Source organism: Chamaea fasciata, unplaced genomic scaffold (genome assembly GCF_029207755.1).
Source record: "Chamaea fasciata isolate MVZ Bird 193981 ecotype frontalis unplaced genomic scaffold, bChaFas1.0.hap1 SCAF_2, whole genome shotgun sequence".
Lineage (NCBI taxonomy): Eukaryota > Metazoa > Chordata > Aves > Passeriformes > Sylviidae > Chamaea > Chamaea fasciata.
Genome location: NW_027094087.1, coordinates 33,501,414 through 33,523,168, shown reverse-complemented (window position 1 = coordinate 33,523,168; position 21,755 = coordinate 33,501,414). Strand labels below are relative to the sequence as shown.

Genomic DNA, 21,755 nt, shown 5'->3' with positions numbered 1-21,755 from the left:
TGTCTGGGGATCCCCTTCCCTTCACAACAAGTTTTTTGACATCATTGCTACACCCTCAGCTTGGATTATGTAGCCTTACTTGAAAGTCTCCAAATGTGAAAAATAATTTCCAGTTTTGACCTTCATGAACAAGAAACACTACTGTAATCACAATACTCAAGGAGTCCCAGAGGAACAGGGATGTTTCCTTTCCAGGCCAGAAATTGCTTGGTCTATGATTGTCCCCTGATGCTACACAGAGGCCTCATGGAGGTAATCCTTTCCAAATAATTAAAGTGATAACCTCAGCACAGGATGATCACTGCTTGGTACTGTTGGCTTCTGCAGTAGAAGTTAGGTAAGTAACCCAGAAAACTGCTAAAACCTGAAAAGACAAACATCATACAAACTAAACACAGGACTAACAAGAGCAGAGCACAAAGATTCATTCACATGCCTATTCCATGAGGGCTCAATGAACACCAGTTGTATTCACATCAATCTTTAATAATAAACACCTCCTTTCACTAGTAACCATACTGTAAACACTGCACTAGGCAATCAGTGCCCATTTCGCAGGCTTTGAGCACCAGAGGGAGCAAAGCCCATCTGCCTTGTTTGCTGCTTAGACAATTGCTGGAATAAAACTATCATCCAGAACATCACCACCTCTGGTAAAGAATATCACTCTTTTTTCTCCCCTTCCCAGGCCCAGTAGAAACTAAAATAGAAAACCCATCATGCTAATCACTGCATCTATGCTCCTTCCATAAGATAAGCTCTAGGAATATTTTCAAACCACTGCATTTTATTAAAGGACAAATATAATTTTTCAGGAATGGATTCCTTTTTGGTTATTTTACAGGTTCACCAGGAAGAGAAACATTTTTGCCCAACAAGAAATACCAGAGGACACCAGACCCACATACAGCTAAGGCTTCTCTATTTTATAAATAGTTGCCTTAGTTAACAAAAAGATATCTCTACAGCACTCTGAATCGCATCAAAACCCACAGAACACTGCAAGTGCTTGAGCAGCAAGGGTATGAATAGAGGCAAATGAGCTCCCTTTTCAGACATAACTTGTGACTTTGATATAGCTTTCTGAGAGATGTAAAAACTAGGATTCCATCAGATGGTTACATTTACAGTATTTCTTTTTATTTATTTCTGAACAAGGATAATCAGGAAGGGAAGTCTGCCATTTCAAAATCACCATGATATTGAGGCTGAAAACCTGCATTATTCATTCCACAATGTACAGAAAAATAAGCTCATTTGACAGGAATTATTTTTACTCAAGCAAAGGCCTCACTCAAAGTGGAAAGCTCACATCTCTACACAAAGCTCTGTCAACTAAACTATCACCTGTTCCACTACTGTGAGCCTTAAAAACCCATCACAGGACAATCACTCTGCAATGATAGATTTGAGAAAGCAGCATGTCTGTTTGTACAAGAAAATAAGTTTCCCAGGCATTTCATGCTACGTGTTTTCTGGTATTCGAGGACAAAAGCCATGAGTTGTGTGGATCCTACCTTCAAAGGAGAAATGTGCGACTGTAAAACATATCCATGGACATTCTCTATTTGAGACAAGTTCTTCTCTGACACATGAACAAGCTCTGGGCCTCTCACTTCGTGGGTTAAACGAGGCAAAGTATGGTCATGTGGAGCATCCTCATCTTGATAACGATACTTCTAGAGGAAGAAAACATCAAAGAAGAACAAATAAGCTTTTAGGAGGTAATTCCCATATTTTAATATAATTGTGGAATAACAAAATATGATACAGTAGAGAATAATGATCGGATTTCCTAATGTGTTCTAGAGAGAATGAGTCACTCTTTTTTTACCATTATATCAAAGAGAGAAACGTGGTGTATGTGGCACTGATACACAAAACTTTCACCATCAAATAGACATTTGAGAGGAGACACTGATAATGAAGAAAAAGAGAGGTTGATCAGCTAAGCTGTAGTGTCAGATCACATTTCACATGCCTGGGTTAATAATTAGAGTTCTATAGCCCTTCTCTGCAAAATACTTGAGCTATTTTCCACTTGGCAGTGTGTACTCTGATGCTGGAGAGCACATGCACTTCCACAGAGCCACAGTCCCACAGTCCCACAGAATATTCCCCTGCAGTAAAGTTCTATCCTTACACTCTTCTTCTCCATGAAGAGGCAACGTGAGGACATGAGGGGCTTGTCCAAGATCCCAGATGAAGCTTGTAACAAGCAGTGTAACTCTAAAACTTAAATTACCTGGTCTGTTCTCCAGCCAGAATGCTTTGTAAAAAGGTACCATCCCCTCAGCTATGCCCTGAGGAGGGAGATGTTGGATAAAAGCCTAAGACTTATTTGTATGGCCATATAAGAAAAATAAGTCTGAAGTCCAGGTACAATCACAAGAACATCCCAAAGCAGACCTCTCCATGCAGAAGACCTCTTCCCCTTCACTTCATGCTCATCCCCTTCACTTTGACCACTCAGCTATGGAGTGTTATTTCATTTACTCATCCCTCCTAAGGAAACCACCCCAGTGTATTCCTGCCTTCAATATTATGTATGGAAATGTTTCAGCAGTTGCCAATTACTTTCAGAATACACATGTGACATGATTTATTCTCTTCTTCTTTTCTGGGATATGCCTGCAGCCCTCCACATACTCACTTTCCAGAGAACATAATTAATGAATACATGAAATGACTGGCACCAGCCAAATATTATTTGGGCAAGAAGCCATCAGCCTAATAGATAGTACTCCAGCCAATGTCACATTTAAGGCTTGGCACATAGATCATTTAAGCCACAAGCAATCAATTATTTTTTTAATCGAGTGGGTACTCTTTCTAAAAAGACAACTACTCTGAGACATCCTCTTTAAAGTGAGTCATTTGCTAAAATGTAATTAGGAGAAATAAGAGCAGAATACCAGAGTCATCTCATTAACTCAGGAATGGGGAAAATGGAAATGTCCAGTGGCTACTTCTTAAGGAGACAAGACAGCAATGACAGAAGCCATAAGAGGCTCTATCACAGAACATAGAACCATTCGGGTTGGAAAGGATCTTTAAGATTGAGTCTCACCATCCAACCCAGCACTGCCAAGTCCACCACTAAACTATGTCCCCAAGTACCACATATACACAACTTCGAAATAGCTCCAGGGATGGTGAGTCAACCCCTTCCCAGGCAGACTGTTCCAATGCTTGACAGCCCCTTCAGTGACGAAATTTTTCCTAACGTCTAATCTAAATCTCTCCTGGCACCATTTTAAGGTTGTTTCCCCTCATCCTATCAGCTGTTACTTGGGAAAGAGACCAACCCCCACCTCACTACAGGCAGCTTTCAGGCAGTTGTAGAGAGTGAGAAGGTCACCCTTGAGCCTCCTTTTCTCCAGGCTAAACAACCCCACTGTCCCCAGCCACCCCTCATCAGACTTGTGCTCCAGACCCTTCCCCAGCTCCATTGCCCTTCTCTGGACACGCTCCAGCCCCTCAATGTCTTTCTTGTAGACAGGGGCCCAAAACTGAGCACAGGATTTGAGGTGTGACCTCAAGAGTGCTGAGGACAGGGGAAAAATCTCTGCCCTGGTCCTGCTGACAACACTGTTGCAGATACAAAAATTTATGTATAAGTATATAAAGGCTTCCCACTTCTCACAGGCTCCTGATCTTCTGGGTGGATGTGGGAGAAGTGGAGTCCCACTATAAGGATTGAGAGCTGCACTGCAAATTAGGACTTGGAGGTTCTTGTGGATAAGTTGGGCATAAGCCAACAGTGAACACACAGCCCAGAAAGCCAGCCTCATCCTGGGCTGCATCAAAAGAGGAGTGGCCAGAAGGTAAAGGGAAATGATTCTCACCCTGTACCCTGAACTCATGGCCCCCCACCTAGATCACTTCATCCAGCTCCAGGGTCCTCAGCACAAGAAAGACATTCCCTCCTCTGTACCTGTTAGAGCAGGTCCAGAAGAGGGTTATGAATAGGATCAGAGGGATGGAGCACCTCTCCCATGAAGGTAAGCTGAAAGAGCCTGGTTGTTCAGCCTGGAGAAGAGAAGGTTTCAGGGTGAGAACTTTCATTATTTTAAGGATGCTTATATAATGGAGGGAGAGGGATTTTTATATAGGCATGTAGTGACAGGATAAGGGGGAATGGTTTTAAACTGGAAGAAGTTTAGACTACGCATGAGGAAGAAATTCTTTCCTCAGTGTGATGAAGCATTGGAACAGGATGAAACCACACAGGCAGGCTGTAGATGCCCCGTCCTTGGAAGGGATGTTCGAGCCCAGGTTGGATGGGGCCCTAAGCAATCTAATTTAGTGGATATCATCCCTGCCCTTGCCGGGGGTTGAATCTTAAAGGCCCTTCCAACCCAAACCATTTTATGATTCTATGATTTATTCTATGTATATACATACACACATACATATATATAAATACATACATACATACATATAGATATATATATAAACAAGTATGCTATTCGTTCCAGATCATTTTTGCAGTTTTACACTGCCAGAAGCAGTGCAATGTGACCTTAAAGAGAGAGCATATCTTTGACCATCACTAAGTCCTTTTCCATCACCGCACTGCAGTGTAGATGTTGCATAAACAGGAGCCAAAGCCCAGAGGAAATTGATTCACCCTGAGCCTCATGCTCCCAAAGAGAAGAATACTTGTGTGGATCTCCACTGATAGACTTGCTTTATAATTTGAATTGATAATTTTATCCAGTAACTGCACATTCCCAGGACAACTTCAGTAATATCCATGTTCATGTGCCATCAACTGAAGTTTACAGAACAGATTTCCACTGTTCTATTTGTCTTTGTCTCCCTTCCATCCTAAGCCCAGCTGCTTCTTCTTCTTCACGAAGTATGAGCCTAGAGCATTTCTGGGTCAGTCCTGCTATGGGTTTGCCTCATGTTCTAAGCACCAAACTCATTGATTTTCATACATCTTTACTCCCACAGCATCTCTTCATTGAAATGCTTTCAGCTGTGAACCAAAACAGCTTGACACAGCAAAAAGCCAGTGGCAAGGCTGAAAATACCAAAACAGAATTAAGACACTCCTGCAGAAATGCCTTATTGATCTCCATCACCCTTCTCTTATGGGGTCCTGCAAATGTCCTTGAAAACAACCCATTCCCTATAAATCTTTCTCTAAGGACTAATTCAAGTTTCTGGAGGGAAAAGCATGATTGCACGGAAATGCTACTCTTCATTTGACAAAAGAACAGGTGGATGTCTTATGATAATTAAATTACAAATCAGTGCCTGCTGCTGACAGGGTATTGTACGCTGCCAACTAGCATCAGATATTTAAAATCTGCTGTAATTACCTATAATGGGGGTGTGGAGTGTGCTGCTGTGAATTTTTAATATGAATGTGCCTTTTTATACGAGATCATTCTCTCTACAGTGTGAGGTTATTACAGCATCACTGCTCCTCAAATCATACTGTCTAAAGGAGCATTTCTAAGGCTGTGATTGCCCAAGAGATGTCAGCTAGACAGAACTGAAAAAATGAATCCAGCACGAGGTAATGGTCAAAAAACTTTACATTTCAAAGGCAGTTCTCAAGCTACAATAACCTGAGAACTACACTGGCAAGAAAATACAGATGTTCTTATGACCTACCGTTGACAGATGGACAGCGAATCAAGATAGCTTGGAATTTGTCATTCAATTTTGGGCCAAAGGGAACTGGTATTTTTACAAAAGTTTGTTGTTTATTTTTTCTTTTCATCATTGTTGTCAGTTTGCAGAAAATGCAAACTGAACATTTCATTTTTTATCAGGTTAAACTGACCTAAGCTGCTGAATGTGGCCCAGCTGGACTCGCCATTCAAAAGCACGTCTGGTTCTCTACACAGCTGTTTGGCTGGACCACACTCCAATACATCACACATCCCTGCTGCTTGCAATGGGAGGGCTGCAAAAGGAGGGAACTAAATGTGTCAGAGGAGTCACAGGCTCTACAAAACCCTGTGAAATGAGCAGCCAGTGAATCCTGGTCTACAGAGAATCCTGACCTACTAGAAAACACCCTGAAATGTCAAGAGACACACAAGCAAAAAAGCGACATTGCTTTTTCACTCAGCCAAAACTTTACGGTAGATACAGCTTATAGATATTAATAATGGAAAAAAAAATACCACCACCTACTACGAGATAATAACCCAATAATGAGTGAATCCCACTCCCAATCACTCTTCAAAGCCAGTGTGCTAGCCAGTGCCAGTATATTATTCTTTATCTTGGAAAATAATAGCAGTACTACCAGTTTTAGCTCTTACACATCAGCATTTCGAGTCTCAAACACAACTTCTGTTTTACAGTCCTCCTAAGGAGGGGCCAGAATTCTGATCCTTACAAGCTGTGAATCTTCATATAACCCATTTAACACTGAGCCCACAGGGAAAGGAATTTCTGCAGAAAATTTCCCACATGAGACAATGACTTCTTACAGATCCAGTTGTCCCACTGCAATCTGGAAACAAGCAAGGTATGCAACTGGGTCCCAATACTACCTTCTTCTTAACTCTCACTCACTTGCCTTTTCTCTCAAACCAGCATTTGAGCTGCTTTGCAGCTCCCAAGTAGGTTTAGCCCCATTGCTGGTCATCTACTAGAACCTGGACATGGGAGCCACCTTTGAACAGGGCAAACATCACCCAACTTCTGCATGAGAAGGTCCAGGATTCAACACACAGGATATTCTGAGAGAGATTTTGGATGCCTAATCCCTGGAAGTGTTCAAGGCCAGGTTGGATGGGGCTCTGAGCAACTTGGTTAAGTGGAAATTATCCCTGTTCATGACAGGGGGGTTGGAAGTAGATGATCTATAACGTCTCTTCCAACTCAAACCATTCTAGGATTCCGTGATATTTTTTTTCAGTATTAGTAGCCAACAAAAAATAAAACCAAAATGGTCTTGGTCCATTTAGACAAATGAGGAATCTGCAAACTCCCACTAAAAAAATGTTAATGTCACCTTGTCCTACTTTGGTGCTTGGTATTTTCTTTGGGTCTCCGATGTGTTGAATTATACTGTCACTGCTCTCCAAAGGCAGCAAATTTCAATGTCATACCAATGAGCATCTTTGGAAAACAAACTTTACAATTTGCACACACAAATCATTGGGCATTCATCCAATCATGAGCAGAAATAATATTACTCATCCAACTGATTGCAAATGAGCAACACAGCTTGAATTCTGAATATTTGCAATCAATCTATAGAATGAAAAAGAGAAAAAAATACTCTTCTCATTATATAAAATGGAAGAAATCACAATCTGCTTGCCAAGATTGTGGAAGTAGATTAGGAAGCTTAAATCATTGAATAATTATACTTATTGTGAATTACTTGCTCTTTTGCTTATCAAGTATATTTCCAACAAGCTTGTCACTATATCACAGCAATACCTTCCATCCAAGAAGCCCAAAGAGCTTTACAAGTGGCAGTCAAGACTGATAACATCCTGTTGATGTGCATCATCTAAAGGTGGGTAAAATTATCCACAGAAATGCAGCAACTTGCTCAAGGTCACAGAGAGAATCAGTTCATTAAGCAGTAGTAGAACTTAGGGGATTTTTCCAGTCTGCTCTTTTAAGTCCCAGATCTAATGCACCTACACCGAGTTTAATAGCAAAGATAATTATTATCATTATTTAAACATAAGGTTGCAGGTTTGCTGATACCATTGTAATTTATTTTTAATTTTTTGGTCTGATTTTTTTTCCTCACAAATGTTCCAGGGTAAAGCAGGCTTTCTAAAAGTCAGGACTTAGGTTTTTCTCTGTCTCAGTATAATAGTTAGCAGTACTTTGGGTGAATTAGAGTGTGCTATCTCAGAGAAACATATAGTGAATTTTAGAAGACAAGGGGTTTCTTCTAAGAGCCAAATTAGTTGACAGAAAGAACATTATCAGTGCTGAATACTGAGAATTTGCATATATTTTCCATTTAGTACAAAAGAAATTTTTTTTTTTAGGAAAGAGGAAAAAAGTATCATTTCTTATCTCAGTTTATTGAAAGCACCAGGTTTTTGCCCATAGCAGGGAACATTTGCTTAGTTAAAAAAAAAAAAAAAAAAAAAAAAAAAAAAAAAAAAAAAAAAAAAAGGCAATATAATGCAGTGGAACAAATATGTTTTACAGTATTCTTTTTTTTTCTTTTTTGAAACCCTAAATGTTTTTATTTTTCATGATGAAAAAGAAGAAGTGAGATGGGCCTTAGCCAAAGTACGTCTTCATTTTATCAGCTGGAGGTAGTTGCAGCTTTTCCTCACAAGATGGCACAGTAACCATCAAGTTAAAGCATAATCTCACTTTGAACTATGATGTGTTGCAGGGAAAAAATAAGTATTTATGCAATGTCATAGAACTTCAAACGATTTTTATTTTGAACTGACCTGGTATAAAATTATATTTAAAAAAAAAAGAGTCAAGCAACTGTTTATGGTAAGTATACATAAAGAAGCAGTGATCATACATAAAGCTGGCAGATGGAAAAAAGTTTTAACAGTTCATAGAAGTATCAAGAAATTATAAGCAAGTAGGAACCTATCAGTTTTTGTGAGCTTTAGAATGAACAAAACCACCACGTATTGACAAGATTGAAACTAGCCCAGAATGCTGCATTCCTCCAGGAATTCTAAATCCTAATTAAAACCGCCTGCATGCAAATCTGTACCATGAGGTATTCAGCTCCATATGCTGCATCACATTTTGGACCTGTTAACAGCATCAGTTTAGCCCTCTGGAGGCTGCTACTTGCTATCCAATAATTTAAAATAGATTTTTAACTTGAAGTGCCAATATACAAAAAGACATTCTAAGAGGGTGGCTTTGCTTGGATGAAATGCTGAATGTGGCTGCAGACTAAAAAAAAATAGTAACAAGAAAAAAAAAATCCAGCTAATACTGATTGTTTATCTAAGGGGAGCAAAGGAAAGACGTGGGTGAAACTGTACCATTTATCAGCATCAGGCAGTAGCCACTTCTCTATCCCTCTGTCCTGCAATAGCATCACTGGCTTACTCCTTTTTATAGTCTTCAACTATTCCACTCTAAGTACTTTTTTTTTTTTTCTTTTTCTGGTATGTCCATGTTCCCCCCAGTTGCTGTAGGAGCCTTCATGCCTCTCTAGCTCCTTTAGCTCCTTTTGTTTTTCCCTGCAGCTCACCATGCAGCCCTAGATGCACACCCCCACTGATCCCTCTAATTCTACTGCTGCAGTTCCCCAGCACGGAGGCACCGAGCCTCACAAATTCTCCTTTTCCACCCCTTGCCTGCCCTAAACAGCAGCTTCTGGCATGGGGGGTGGGGGGAGGGTGGGGCTGTGCTGAGGTTACAACTGAGCATTTGGAGAGGCAGAGCTGGGAAATGCTGTCAGTTGCCATGTCTCAGTTTCCCTGCCAATAAGCCTGAGGAGGGAATGCAGCTTGGCAAAACAGACACCCGAGGTTTACATCAGAAGAGTATGGAGTATTCATGTAATAAACAAATTATGGATTAGCATTGCCTGAAACAAAGAATAAAAAAGAAACAATAAAAAATAAAATAAAATAAAATAAAATAAAATAAAATAAAATAAAATAAAATAAAATAAAATAAAATAAAATAAAATAAACACAACCAACACAGAACTAATGGCCGCGCTTGTGTTTTCAGTATCAAAAAATATATTTTTTATTTAGTCCAACAGCACGTGACACAGCAGGCCATTTGTGTGTTGCAGCTGAAACCCTCTCCCCTGTTTTCACACAGGAATTATGTGTCTGTGGGATTCCAGTATCATTTTTCACAGAAATAGGGGATTCTGCTACAAGGCTCTACGAGGCAAAAGGATGCTCTCAGGCTAAGACAGGTGAATGCTATTGTAGGTAATTGCTTCTATTCTTGCTTTTACCACAGAACTCTCATGCAATACTAGGCTTTTCACAAAACATAACTTCCCACAGCTGTAGAACTGAGATATCCTTTACTTTAAAATGTCCTGAAAGCCACAGATGGCCAGTTTTTGTGGAAGTGCTGAGCATCAGCAGCTTCAGCTGAAATCAGTGAGAGCTGGGCTTTGTACAGGAGGAATAACATGGAATCCTGTGCCCTCAGTCAGCTCCACAGTAAAGAAGTTCTTCCTCATTTCTGCCTGTTGCCTCTTGTCCCAATGCATGGCACTGGCGAGCAGAGCCTGGCTCCCTCCTCTTGACACCCTCCCTTCAGGCACTTCCATACTTTGATAAGGTCCCCCTCAGTATAGCAGGAAAATCAATGAAAAAATTAATAATGGAGCAGTTGGAACTGCTTGCATTAAATAATGCATAAAGACATATGTTGAATGTAAAATGCCACATGAAGTACCTCTCCACGTACTGAAAGAAGCAGAAAGCCCATGAAAACAAAAGTAAATGTGTAATTAAAAATGTACTAGAGTTGATACATATTATAATGCTACATGACAATATATGGCCACAGAGGGCCTGCAATAAAATTGGTTAGACCATCTCAATTCTTGCATTTCCCAAATCTGAGTGGTTAACTTTATCACCCAGCCATCCTCTAACAGGTCTTTGAACACAAAGTATACACACATAAAAATACCTCATACATTTTAATAGTATTCCTGCTTCTTCTAGTTTGAAGAAGGTATAGAGATAAGTATTTTTCAGTATTTGTGGAAAACTAACTCTTCTTAAATAAAAATACAAATGCTTTGTGTACATAAACTTGACAATCTCACTGTTGTCACCCTGATCAACCTAGACCATTAGCTCTGAAGATAAAATTCTTTTTCTAAAAAGCAATTTATGTTGGAGCTGAGAAAGTTATTACAAGTCTCAAATATTCTTCCTATCAGTTCCCTCTTTGAAAAGCTATGAATTTTTACCAACAGAAAGATGGATTTAGTCCATTTTAACTAGATGTTCAATAGGCCAGCAAAAAACATTTGTGTCAGGTGTATTTGCATGTGCTTGACACTCATAAGGCTTGAGTTAAACATTTCAATAGCAGGGCACTTACTGAAAAAACTGCTTTGGCCTTTTGCATCTTAATCCTTCCACAGCCTTTCAATACAGCATAACTGTGGTAAGATAATCTACTTTTTTATTTTTCAGATACTTTAATAAGCCCTGGTTAGTGCACAAGCAAGCAAAATAGCTGTCATTGTAAACAGAACACAGAGAAGCATCAAGATATTGCATTAACAAGGGAATATTTGCTTGACTGAGGCTATTGCAAAAACCTGTATTTCTACATTTCATCTCTCCACAGCAAACTAGTTCCTGATCTAGGGAGTTTGTGGCTCCAGGGGAAGCTCCTTCAGCTCAGTGATCTGATAGTGACACATCAGGATAAAACTCCACCACGTCAGGGGCTGGGCAGGAAGAGAGTACCCCATTAAACTGCACTACCTGCAGGTACACTGAACTCAATGTAATGGGAAAATTCCTTGGGTTTACATCCTGTGATGAATTTACCACTCCTTGCGCCATACTTTTCCTGAAATTAAGAGGGAGCATCCTTTCATTACCCTCATTTATTCTATTTAAAAACAAACTAAGAGAGGTATTACACCTGCACTGTCTGAAGTGCCACGCAAGCCTCCCAGCACAGCCTTCCTTAGTTTCACAAGTCCCACAGGGCTTAGCCTGAACCAAGGCAGTCAGTGGGTCAGGGAGAATAGAACTCCCAAGTGGCAAAGCAAAATTGCAGGAAAGCAAGGGATATGTGCACAGATGTCTCCTATCTGTAAAACTGCTTTTAGACCTCGGCATCTACAGACAATTTGCCCTTGTCTTACTTGGATATGGAAGCATTTTTCACACTTGACCTTAAGTGTGGGAATCAACCAGCACTCTCCCTGATGGATGAAGACAGTGATTCTCTGTTGGGGCTATTGTTATTTAGGGATCTCCTTCCACAGTCATGGAATGATAGGCATATTTTTTTTTATTATTTTTAAGTGATTTGAGCACACATATTTTAAAGAACCCAACAGGGCTCTTATTGTCTGCAAACACAGACTAGAGTACATGCCTCAGTCACAGAATCATTAAAGTTGTGAAAGACCTCTATGTCCATGAAGCCCAACCACTAACCCAGCACTGCCAAGCCCACCTCTAAAGCATATCCCCACCATTCAGATGCCTTTGCCGCTGGATGGCAATTCCACCACTTCACTTGGTAGCCTTTTCCAATGCTTGACCACCCTTTCAGTGAAAAATTTTTTTTCCGTAATATCTGTTCTAAGCCTCTTCTGGAGCAACTTGAGGCTATTCCTCTAGTCTTGTCACTTGTTCCTGAGGAGAAGATACTGACCCACACCTCACTGCAACTTCCTTTATGGTAGTTGCAGAAAGTGGTCAGACGCTTGTTTTGTATCATGTTATAGCATATATTTGGCAGGGTTAGTAATGTCTAAAAGTTCCTTAGAGCTGAAAAATGCTATAAAAGTATGAATTTATAATATGTGGCATAGAAGAATCTCTGGGCATCACACAATGATTTAGATGGAAATGTACTACCAAGTCAATGAAAATCAAAACTCTCTATGTCTTAACCTGGAGAATCTCAAACTTCATTGCTTTTAAAAGTTACCACCCAACTTTTCTGTTAGATAAAACTGTTGTGTACTAACATTGTGTCTGCCTACCTTTGTGCTGAATTCTACAGTATTTTGCACCATTCTCGATTGTTTTTGGTGGGTTTGCAGTTGCAAAGAGCAGGAGAAGGCAAGGGAGAAGGCTGAATACTTTAGAAGTTAGTAATGTTCTCTCTCAGGAAACAAAAAATTTCTGACAGACTGACCTTATCAGTGTTCAAAGCCATCCCTCTTCGTGATAACACTAGTTAAATTAAAAGGTAAAATTCCTCCTGTACTGAATAAAAATTCCTATTTGAAAAAGTCTAGATAATGTAACAACTTTCTTTGTAATTTCTTTATGTTTTTGTCTGAAAAAAGTAAATTTCTTGTATAAAATAACATGAAGAAAATAAGATCTAAATTCCTTTGGTCCTAACAAACTAGCTTTCAGAGGGGCTGGATAAATGACTGTCAGCTGAACAACAATGTCATGGTACATTTTCTATGTTCTTAATTATTAGAAAACCAGGACAAAGCACAACCCAACCAGGTTAAAATTAGATTCAGCCCAGATCATAAGGCAATCATGAGGCACTCTTAACTTTGAAATGAAAGACATTATCTTAAAATGATACCCAAAACAAAGCTCAGACAATCCCAAGCAAATAGCTTGGTCTAGACACAGCAGTTTTATTATTAGGCAGAGAGGGTTTTTTAAGTCCTGATCCAACAAATGGATTGATTGATTATATAAATAAATATTTTCCAGAACTTTATATGTGCAGTGGGCCAAATCTGCAACATCCATCTGGAAATAGAGCCTATTTAAAGATATTATTTATTTTCCATCTTTTTTTAGTGCTTGGCTAAGTTTTAAATAGATCACCAAAGACCAATATCTCTGTTTTCTGATGAAGTAACAATCTAAACTCTCCAAAACAGAAGTTTTCTTGTAAAAATTACATCATTTTCTCTACATAAACCACCTCTATGAGAAAAGACAAATTACTCTGCATTTTCTGTCAATCCTTTGATATTCAGTTGATAATACCAACAAGGAAAAGAATTTGTTGAGTCTGGAGCTGTGATTTTCTGCTGAGGAAGAGAAACACTTCCTGGGAACCAAACTGAGAGCTACAGCTCTTTTTATCTTGACAATGAGAAAGCAAGCATGACTTTCACTTGTTGTTAACCTTTGTTGCAGTTGGAACACACATCTAAAAGTCAGCGCTATATATATAAAACATTTTTCACATAAACTATCATGTATAGAGTGGGAAAAACACATTTTACTATTTATAAAACATCTCTGCATGAGCAACATTAATCACAATTGTGTGAATGCCTACCCACAGCAAGGAAAATGTACCATTTTGAGTGAATCATCTCATCTCTGCTGCTCCGGAAGGGGTGGGCTGCCCTTAAATGGAGTTTGAAACTAATCACACAAAAGCTGAGATACTGGCACTGGTGAAGCTCACTCAAAAGCTCCTCTGGCTCTCTGACTTTGAGCTCAACAGTGGGTGTCCGCTGTCCCTTGGGAGGTGTGTTTAGTTTTTGGTGTAGTGACTTTGTCATAAACGCTACCTGATTAAACCAAAGTGAAAACTGCCTGTGTGGGAATTGCCACAACTTGGGAACATACAACTAGATTAGATGTTTAGATTACATATTGGGAAGAAGTTCTGAACTGCAAAGGTTGAGAGACACACAAGGAAGATGCCCAGGGAAGATGTGGATGCCGCATCTCTGGAAGTGCTCAAGGCCAGACTGGATGGGGCTCTGAGCGCCCTGGTCTAGTGCAAGATGTCTCTGCCCATGGCAGGGGGGTTGGAACCAAATGATCTTCAAAATGTTCCTTCCAACCCAACCATTCTATGATTCTATGATTCCATCATTCTATGAATATTTCGGATTTTTTTTTACCAAAATATAAAATAATTTTATTCAACACCCTTGTGGTTCCACAGGCCAAATAATCACAATGATCTCTCAAAACAATCCATTCTATGATTATATCTGTAGTTTTGAAAGCTGAACATAGATTAAGCAAATCCCAATTGACAGTAATTTTTTGGCCCTATGGATCCATGTTCTCAGAGATATTTTTCAGCTCTATTAGCTTATTAAATTATGTCCCTATTAGCTTTCCTAATTACCAAAGTAATATTTACATGTTTCAGCAGAAAAAGGTTTTGAACACTTTCATTCACAAGTGATTAACTAAAGTTATAAGATGCACATTAGTTGTCTGAACAAATGTAGGATGATATCTCACCTTTGAACTGACTGTCCTCATTTAAAAAAAATACTATTAGAATAGTGAAAAAGCTAGGAGTATAGGATTTTAACACTTTTTCATCTTGAACTTTCCAACTAATAAGTGTCATGGAACCACTGTGAAAATGTTTTCTTCATTTCTTATTATACTGTATTTACAAAGCAATTCAGTAAAAATTTGTCTTAAACTTGATGCATAAGACTCTGTGAAATATATTACATCAGCATGACAAAGTCTATTCTCAAAGCTTCTGAAGTACTCTGTTGGAGCCGATGTTTTCCAAGTGAAGCTTATTCTATTGTTGTACCAAAATTTCAAAGTGTTTCAGTTATTATGCTAATCACATGATAATTAGCAGTTCTTGAGTCCCTCCCACCTCACTAATTTTCTCACATCCATGCAGCTCATTTGCAAGTGTTCAGCTCTCACCTGGAAATAGGTCAGATGTCTGCATTTCCCAATACCCTTGCATCCCTTCTGACAACTCCCTGCATGCTCTCAGAGTTGACCTGCCTGCAAAGTAATTTGAAAATCTGCACTTCACCTATACATTGCCAAGCTATACTAGCTAGTCTCATATGCATAACTGGCTACTCAGGTATTCTGGACCCATTCTATTCCCTGTTACAGCTTCAGAATGCTTCAGATTTTCAGTAGTACTTTTATATAAAAAGCACTGACTTGGAACAGACTATAAATGGCACATATTTGCAGTTCTACACAAAAAAACTGGAGCCTCTTTTCTGTATCCTATAAATCTGAAATTGAAAAAGGTGCCATTGCCATGTTTCTTCTTTGAATTTATTTTAAAATATACCAAAGAAAAAAAAAGGTTGCCATTTTCTTCAAAACATGAATTCCTAAAGTGACTCTGTATCTGACATTTCTTTCCTGTCACGTACTTGTTTGTTTTTTATGTTTGCTGTTTGTTCCTAGGATATATCAGAAATCAGTATTTGGTCCTCATTAGTAGGATGTGGAATATATATTACTTGTTATCAGGAAGAAAGTGTATGCAGAAAAGTCCCAAAAGAGCATGAAAAGGATAAAAAACAGAGGATATCCCAAGTGGAATTAATGCAAATATCTGTATTTATTTATACCGCTACCCACAGGGGCTCCACATTAAGTACTACTATTTCAAAAACTGATAAAGCTGATTTCAAAATGAATTAAATTAAGAATTTCCTTGAAAAAACTATGGGAATTCAACATCTCATTCAATTGCTTTACTTTAACTGGAGTGCCAGTTTTTAAAATATTAAGATACCTATAATTCAAAACAAAATTCAGAGGAAGATTTGAAATACCTTAATTTGCTTAAAAGTGTGATTTTAAATATTTTGAAGACAGTTAATGAAGATGGATACACTCCTATGAAATATTTCCAAAAGGGAGAAGAATCTGATAGTTTTAACTACCTTAGTGTTACATAAAATCACATAAACAGCCAACATATACATATAGTCACATAAATTTCATTTTTTGTTTACTTCCTGTCCTCAAAAAAGAGCTTGCTTTATAAATATTTTCACCTAAAATCCCTTTAAAGTACTTATTTTAGATTTCTGTATATTGAAATGATAGAAAAAGAAGGCTTAGAAAGGAGACTAATACTATTCATTAGACCTGAAGTTCAAGAAGGGATAACAATGTAATTTATTGGAGCTTTAGGATAGCTGAAGAAAAGCAGGCAAATATTTAGGCATGCCATCTAGGAAATTAAATTTATTTCTGTCTTTAGACATTCCTAATCTGTAATTTAAGTCTCAAAGAGAAAATTATAAATAAAGCAAAACAAAATAAAAACAAGTTCAGAGATGATGTTAAAACTCACATTTCCCTTGAGGAGGAGGGAATTTACAGATATCCTATAAGTGCAATTGCCTATTGCAGAGTTTCTTGAACCTCTCTCTGATATCTCATGCACTCCCTTACACTTCCAAGTTTCAAAAGAATTTTAAGAGGGGCTAAATTATTTCTAAGTTAGTTAAGCCACCTGCAGTTCATTAAGTGGAGAAATTCAGCACACACATCAAATCTTCAGAATCACTCTTTCTCTTCTGCCTTAACACTTCCAGTGAAACGTGCTTCACAAAACGTGACAAGTCTGAGGTGAGATGCACAGGCTTAATAGTCAAGGGTTTGCATTCATTCCTTTGCGCAGGATGCTTTGCAAAGCCATCTTAGTGACCATTAATTTCAGTACCATGAAATATGCAGTGAATCCCATTCCCTGTCCCTTATAAATGGCTGTTTTAGCCGAGACCTAATAACAGAAGTGGCAAGCTAAATATTGATGGCAGATCTTTTCCTCCAGATATGCAGAAACCACTGAACGTTGAACTTTCTGCTCCTGCGGAAATTACGTTCCTAATTTCCTGAGGCTCCTTAGAAAATCCCCAGACAGTGCTGTGTCCAGCCAGTATTCCTATTTGCCATCAGCATCATTTGAACAAATGATCACTGCTAACAGAGAGAGGTTTCCTGTGCTCCCAGCCCTCTTAACAACCCTCACAGATGAGTTATGCTGCTTTCAGCCTTGCAGCAACACCTGAGATGTCTGTAAGAGATGCAAAGATCACAAGGGAGAAGCCAACCTAGACAGGGAGGGGGGATGGGAGACTCCTCTCCCATACCCCAGGGGAAAGAGGGAGTGAGGTTTGGACATTTTTAAGTTCTGCATCAGCGGTACAAACTACCTGAAGAGATGGGGTCGAGGATCATCAGACAGCAAAATAACCCACAAAGTTCACAAACAGATGGATGGCCAAAGAGAGTTCAGAAATTTAAAAAAAAAAAAAAATTACATTCACGTACTTTTTCTTCTATATGATCTTTCATAAACAAGGAATGATTTGGTGAGTAGATAGAAGAATTTGCAGCTCTTGGGAATATCAACATATATAATAGCAGAACAAGAGGAAAGCCAGGGCTTGTAGGATTGAAATATGGTATCGATCTATGTTGACACAGGAACAAAAGGAAATTAACGTAGCAATAATACTGAAAATGCTTTTGCCAACAGTATGAGGTGGGGAGATAATATAAAAAATACCACTGATGGAAACAGACATGGTCAGAGACCTCCATCATCAGTGTGCCTAATGCTGCCAAACCCAGAGGAGTGAGAGTCTGTCTCTTCACAGAAATGCTAGGGTTCTGACATACAGAAAAGGTTTACAACAGAACTCTTGTTAGGGTGTACGTGCACAAAAATATATATGAAAAATATTCTTAAAATTTAATAAAGTTGTCAGTCTCAGCTTGCACTGAGACTGAGACCTGTATGGACATCAGTATTAAACAGCATTAAAAAGGCTTTAAAGGGGTATTAGTATATTTATATTAGTAAAAATAAAATGAAAAGTCATTGAGAATGTCAGATATAATATTTCTGTCTTCCTTGATTCTTTACAGAATTTCTCCAGGCAGAGGGAAGACTACACTGCCATAGCAAAAATGGTTTCATGATGACATTTAAAGTGTGCTCTATAATGAAGAAAATGCTGTTATTGCAGAACTTAAAGCACAGAACATCTGGTTTATTCAAAAGATTCCTATTAGCTGAGTGGGATCATAATGACCAAATGGATTAACTTTACTCATACAGAAAAATATTTCACTTCACAGTGACAAGTTCCCTTATCAGTTTGGTAGTGATGTTGAGAATTAACATCAGCATAAAGTGATGATTTTGTAACCAAATTTCTTTGAATGAAATAAGATACTGTAAACAGGATCTACTTATTTTTTACTTTATATCTGTGACAGGTTTAAGTCCACACATGTAATCCCAATGCACATTTCTGTTGCAGGGGTATTTGTTCAGTACACCGATAAATGAATGAGTTTGACAGATTTGTAGGTATCAACAACAGCAACAGGGTAAGTATCCTTCTTAAGGCAACTAAATTGTTTGGCAGGAAAACCAGCCTTGCCAAATTAAATGCTTTTTTAAAGAGAAAGTATCTCTATAAATGTGCAATAATCGTGAGTCCTCTGTTTATGCATTCCAGTATGGGAAAAACTGGTATTATTGCGGGGTCAGTCTGGATTAATCAACAGTATTTACACACTTTCCACATCACATTCTCATACTGATGAGACCAATGGTGTTTGCAAACCTGGGAAAATGTATGGACCACTTGTTTTCCATAACTTTATCTGTAGGAGCTTCCATCGACAGTAGGGAGAGGTCTCTCTGGAGACCTGAGACGCTCTTAGGACATGCGGTTTTATTGCATGGGTTGTGGGCAAAAGGGCCTTGCCTTCAGCCACCAGCCACGGCTGAAGGGGTGCCCCAAAGAGAGAGAGGGAGAGGGAGGGCAGAAGCAAGGGCAAGAGGTAAGAGGCAAAGGTAAGAGTGAAAGGTTAAGAGAGCAAGGGTCCTTGTTACAATACACTGTATCTCCCTTTGTGTTGAATATTCTAATTTACAGTGACCAACCGGCGCGAGATTACAAAACCTACAGACTTTGCATAGTGCCTATGAGAACTGCTATATTACCATATCATTCTGTATTCGAAACTCTAAAGGCTACTTTTCTTATCTACCTTTTCCCTGATACCTTGGTGGGGCTACTCCCTTGGGTCCCTTGGTGCCCCTTTGTTTGCTATCACTCAACTCATCTCCAGTTAATCACCGTCTTCCTGCCTGCCATGCCTACATCTCCAAACTAGCTTTCATTTCTATTTCACTCACAGGTTTTATATTTTTAAAATCTCTTGCCAGGAAATCATAACTGTAAGCTTTTCCTGTCTCATCTTTCCCAACATTTATCATTTTTTTTCTATATTTTAGCTTTATTTATCCCGTAAGCTAAACAAATTCCAAAATATGAAACAGAAACTGAACCCTTCCATCTAAAACTAAAGCTTTTGGAGAAAAAATAAGACTACACTGAGAGCCCGTTGTTCTCTAACATCCTTCAGTTCTCCTCATTATCTCTGGATAACAAGCTACTTCCAGTATCTCCTGTAGGCTGAAAAATCTTGCTAATGCTCAGCAAATTAAAAGTCCAAAGCTGCAGCCCATAGAAAGTGCCCTTAAGTGCCTACAGCCATATCCCAGGCACTACTAGGTTAGCTTTACAAGTTACTGCAATTGTTATTATCAAAAAAAAAACCAAACCAACTCTATAGCAATGCAAGGATTTGAAGCTAAGTCTCCAAATGATACATTAAAGCTTATTCACAGAAAATTCTCAACTCAAGCTCGTGGGAGAAGTAAGGCCTTTAGCAGTCAAAACCCTAATGCCATGCACAGGATCCAGAACCAAGTGGTTAAAAAAAAAAAGTAGTCAGACTCTTTTTAAGGAGGTAAAAGAAAGCAATAAAACAAAAAGACACTACCACATTGAAAAGGTAATGAAACTTTAGGCCTGTCTACACTAGTAAATACAATGGAAGAGCACCTTTGCCTGCAAACCAAAGTCCACCCACTACACAACATTGTGGTTTATCCAACAGGGAACTGGCAAGGGGATATTAAAAAGAAAAATCCATCACCATCTGCACACAAAGTGCAGCTGGTGTTTTAAGTTCTGATCAATGCATTCCTTTTCTTCAAGTTCTATTTACACTTGCATTTGACAGGAGTCTTCCTGGGGATATAATCGCAGGCATTACATGGTAATTTGGAATGAGAAAAAGGACATTACTAGTAAAGGGAACATGGGCGGGTTGCAGTTTACTTAAAATAAAATTGTAGGAAAAGGTCTCTAAGATACTGTATTTAAAGCCTAGAGAAATAATTCAAGTCCGCAGTGATATGTTTTTCATGGTAATACCTAATATTTTGCTAAAGGCAACAGAAACTGTAACTTCATTATTAAAAAACACCAAGTAAAAGAAAACTTTGATAAATAAGCAGCACAACTTTTTGTACAATATTTTCCTCATTTTAAAAGAACTGTGTGTGCTGAGAGGTGTGCCTCAAAAATTGACTTATATTTCATGGGCTGCAACATTTTAGAACCACAAGGACCTGTGGAATTGGGAAAATACAAAAGAGGAATGGGGAAGGTTAAGGAGCATTTTTCACAGTCAGATGAGGCTGCTAACACATGCTGAGTATGAGGAAAAGGAAGTTTTCCTTGGAGGTGGTTCATGCAGGAAGGCATCTCACTGAGAGTTTCGAGCAGCTAATTTTGTCCTTGGTGTGATGTTCTTTCACCTGCAGGCCACAAGTTTTGCCACTCCCCTGTAAGCATGAAGTGACTAGAAAACATCTGCCAGCTGTTTCAAGATCTGAGAACCTAACACTATGAATCTGGCAGTCAAGCAAACCACTGGGATGTTAGAAATCTTAGTCTTGTATAGGTGGGAAGCAGAGGCTTTCAACAAGGCAGCCATGGGGATTCAGATGAAAAAATTGTGTTGCTCAACATTCACAACATTGCTCTTTAAAAACAGTATGAAAACAACTGTGAAAAAAACCCCCACTATTTTGACTTTTTATATAAATGCATGAAGGAAAGACTGTTTGAATTATGAGTTTTCAAAAGATTAATTTATTTTCTGCATGTTATTTGTCTGAAGTTAGGTGAAACCTGTTGGTACTGAACTTCTTAAATGCATATAGAAAGAAAGGAGGAAGAAAGAAAGATAGTGATAACAAAACTTGCATTAACTTTAGCCTGATTCACATTTACAGACAGGCTATTATATACCATGCTAACTGTGCAAGGAGTTTTTTTAACTGGGGGCAAATGTGTAGTTTTTGCTCAACTTAGCAACCATGTATAGTGACAAATGCAGGTTTAACAATCTTAATGCAAATAGGAATGAAGTCAAGTACAAAATAAATAGAATGGAAGCTTTGCTGTCTGTGAAAAATTTTTAACACACTTCCTGCAAAGTAAAGAACACAATCAATTTTTTTTT

At 38.6% G+C, this 21,755-nt stretch overlaps 1 protein-coding gene across 4 annotated transcripts in view; it reads right to left on the bottom strand.

Annotated features, from left to right (window-relative positions):
• The window catches only part of DLG2 (discs large MAGUK scaffold protein 2), a 993,549-nt gene that overhangs the window by 531,598 nt on the left and 440,196 nt on the right, over window positions 1-21,755 (bottom strand). For all 4 annotated transcript variants that reach the window (XM_066175626.1, XM_066175625.1, XM_066175627.1 and 1 more), the window contains one exon: window positions 1,518-1,679. In XM_066175626.1, coding sequence (XP_066031723.1) covers window positions 1,518-1,679 — 162 coding nt within the window. The remainder of the gene's footprint in view (window positions 1-1,517; window positions 1,680-21,755) is intronic.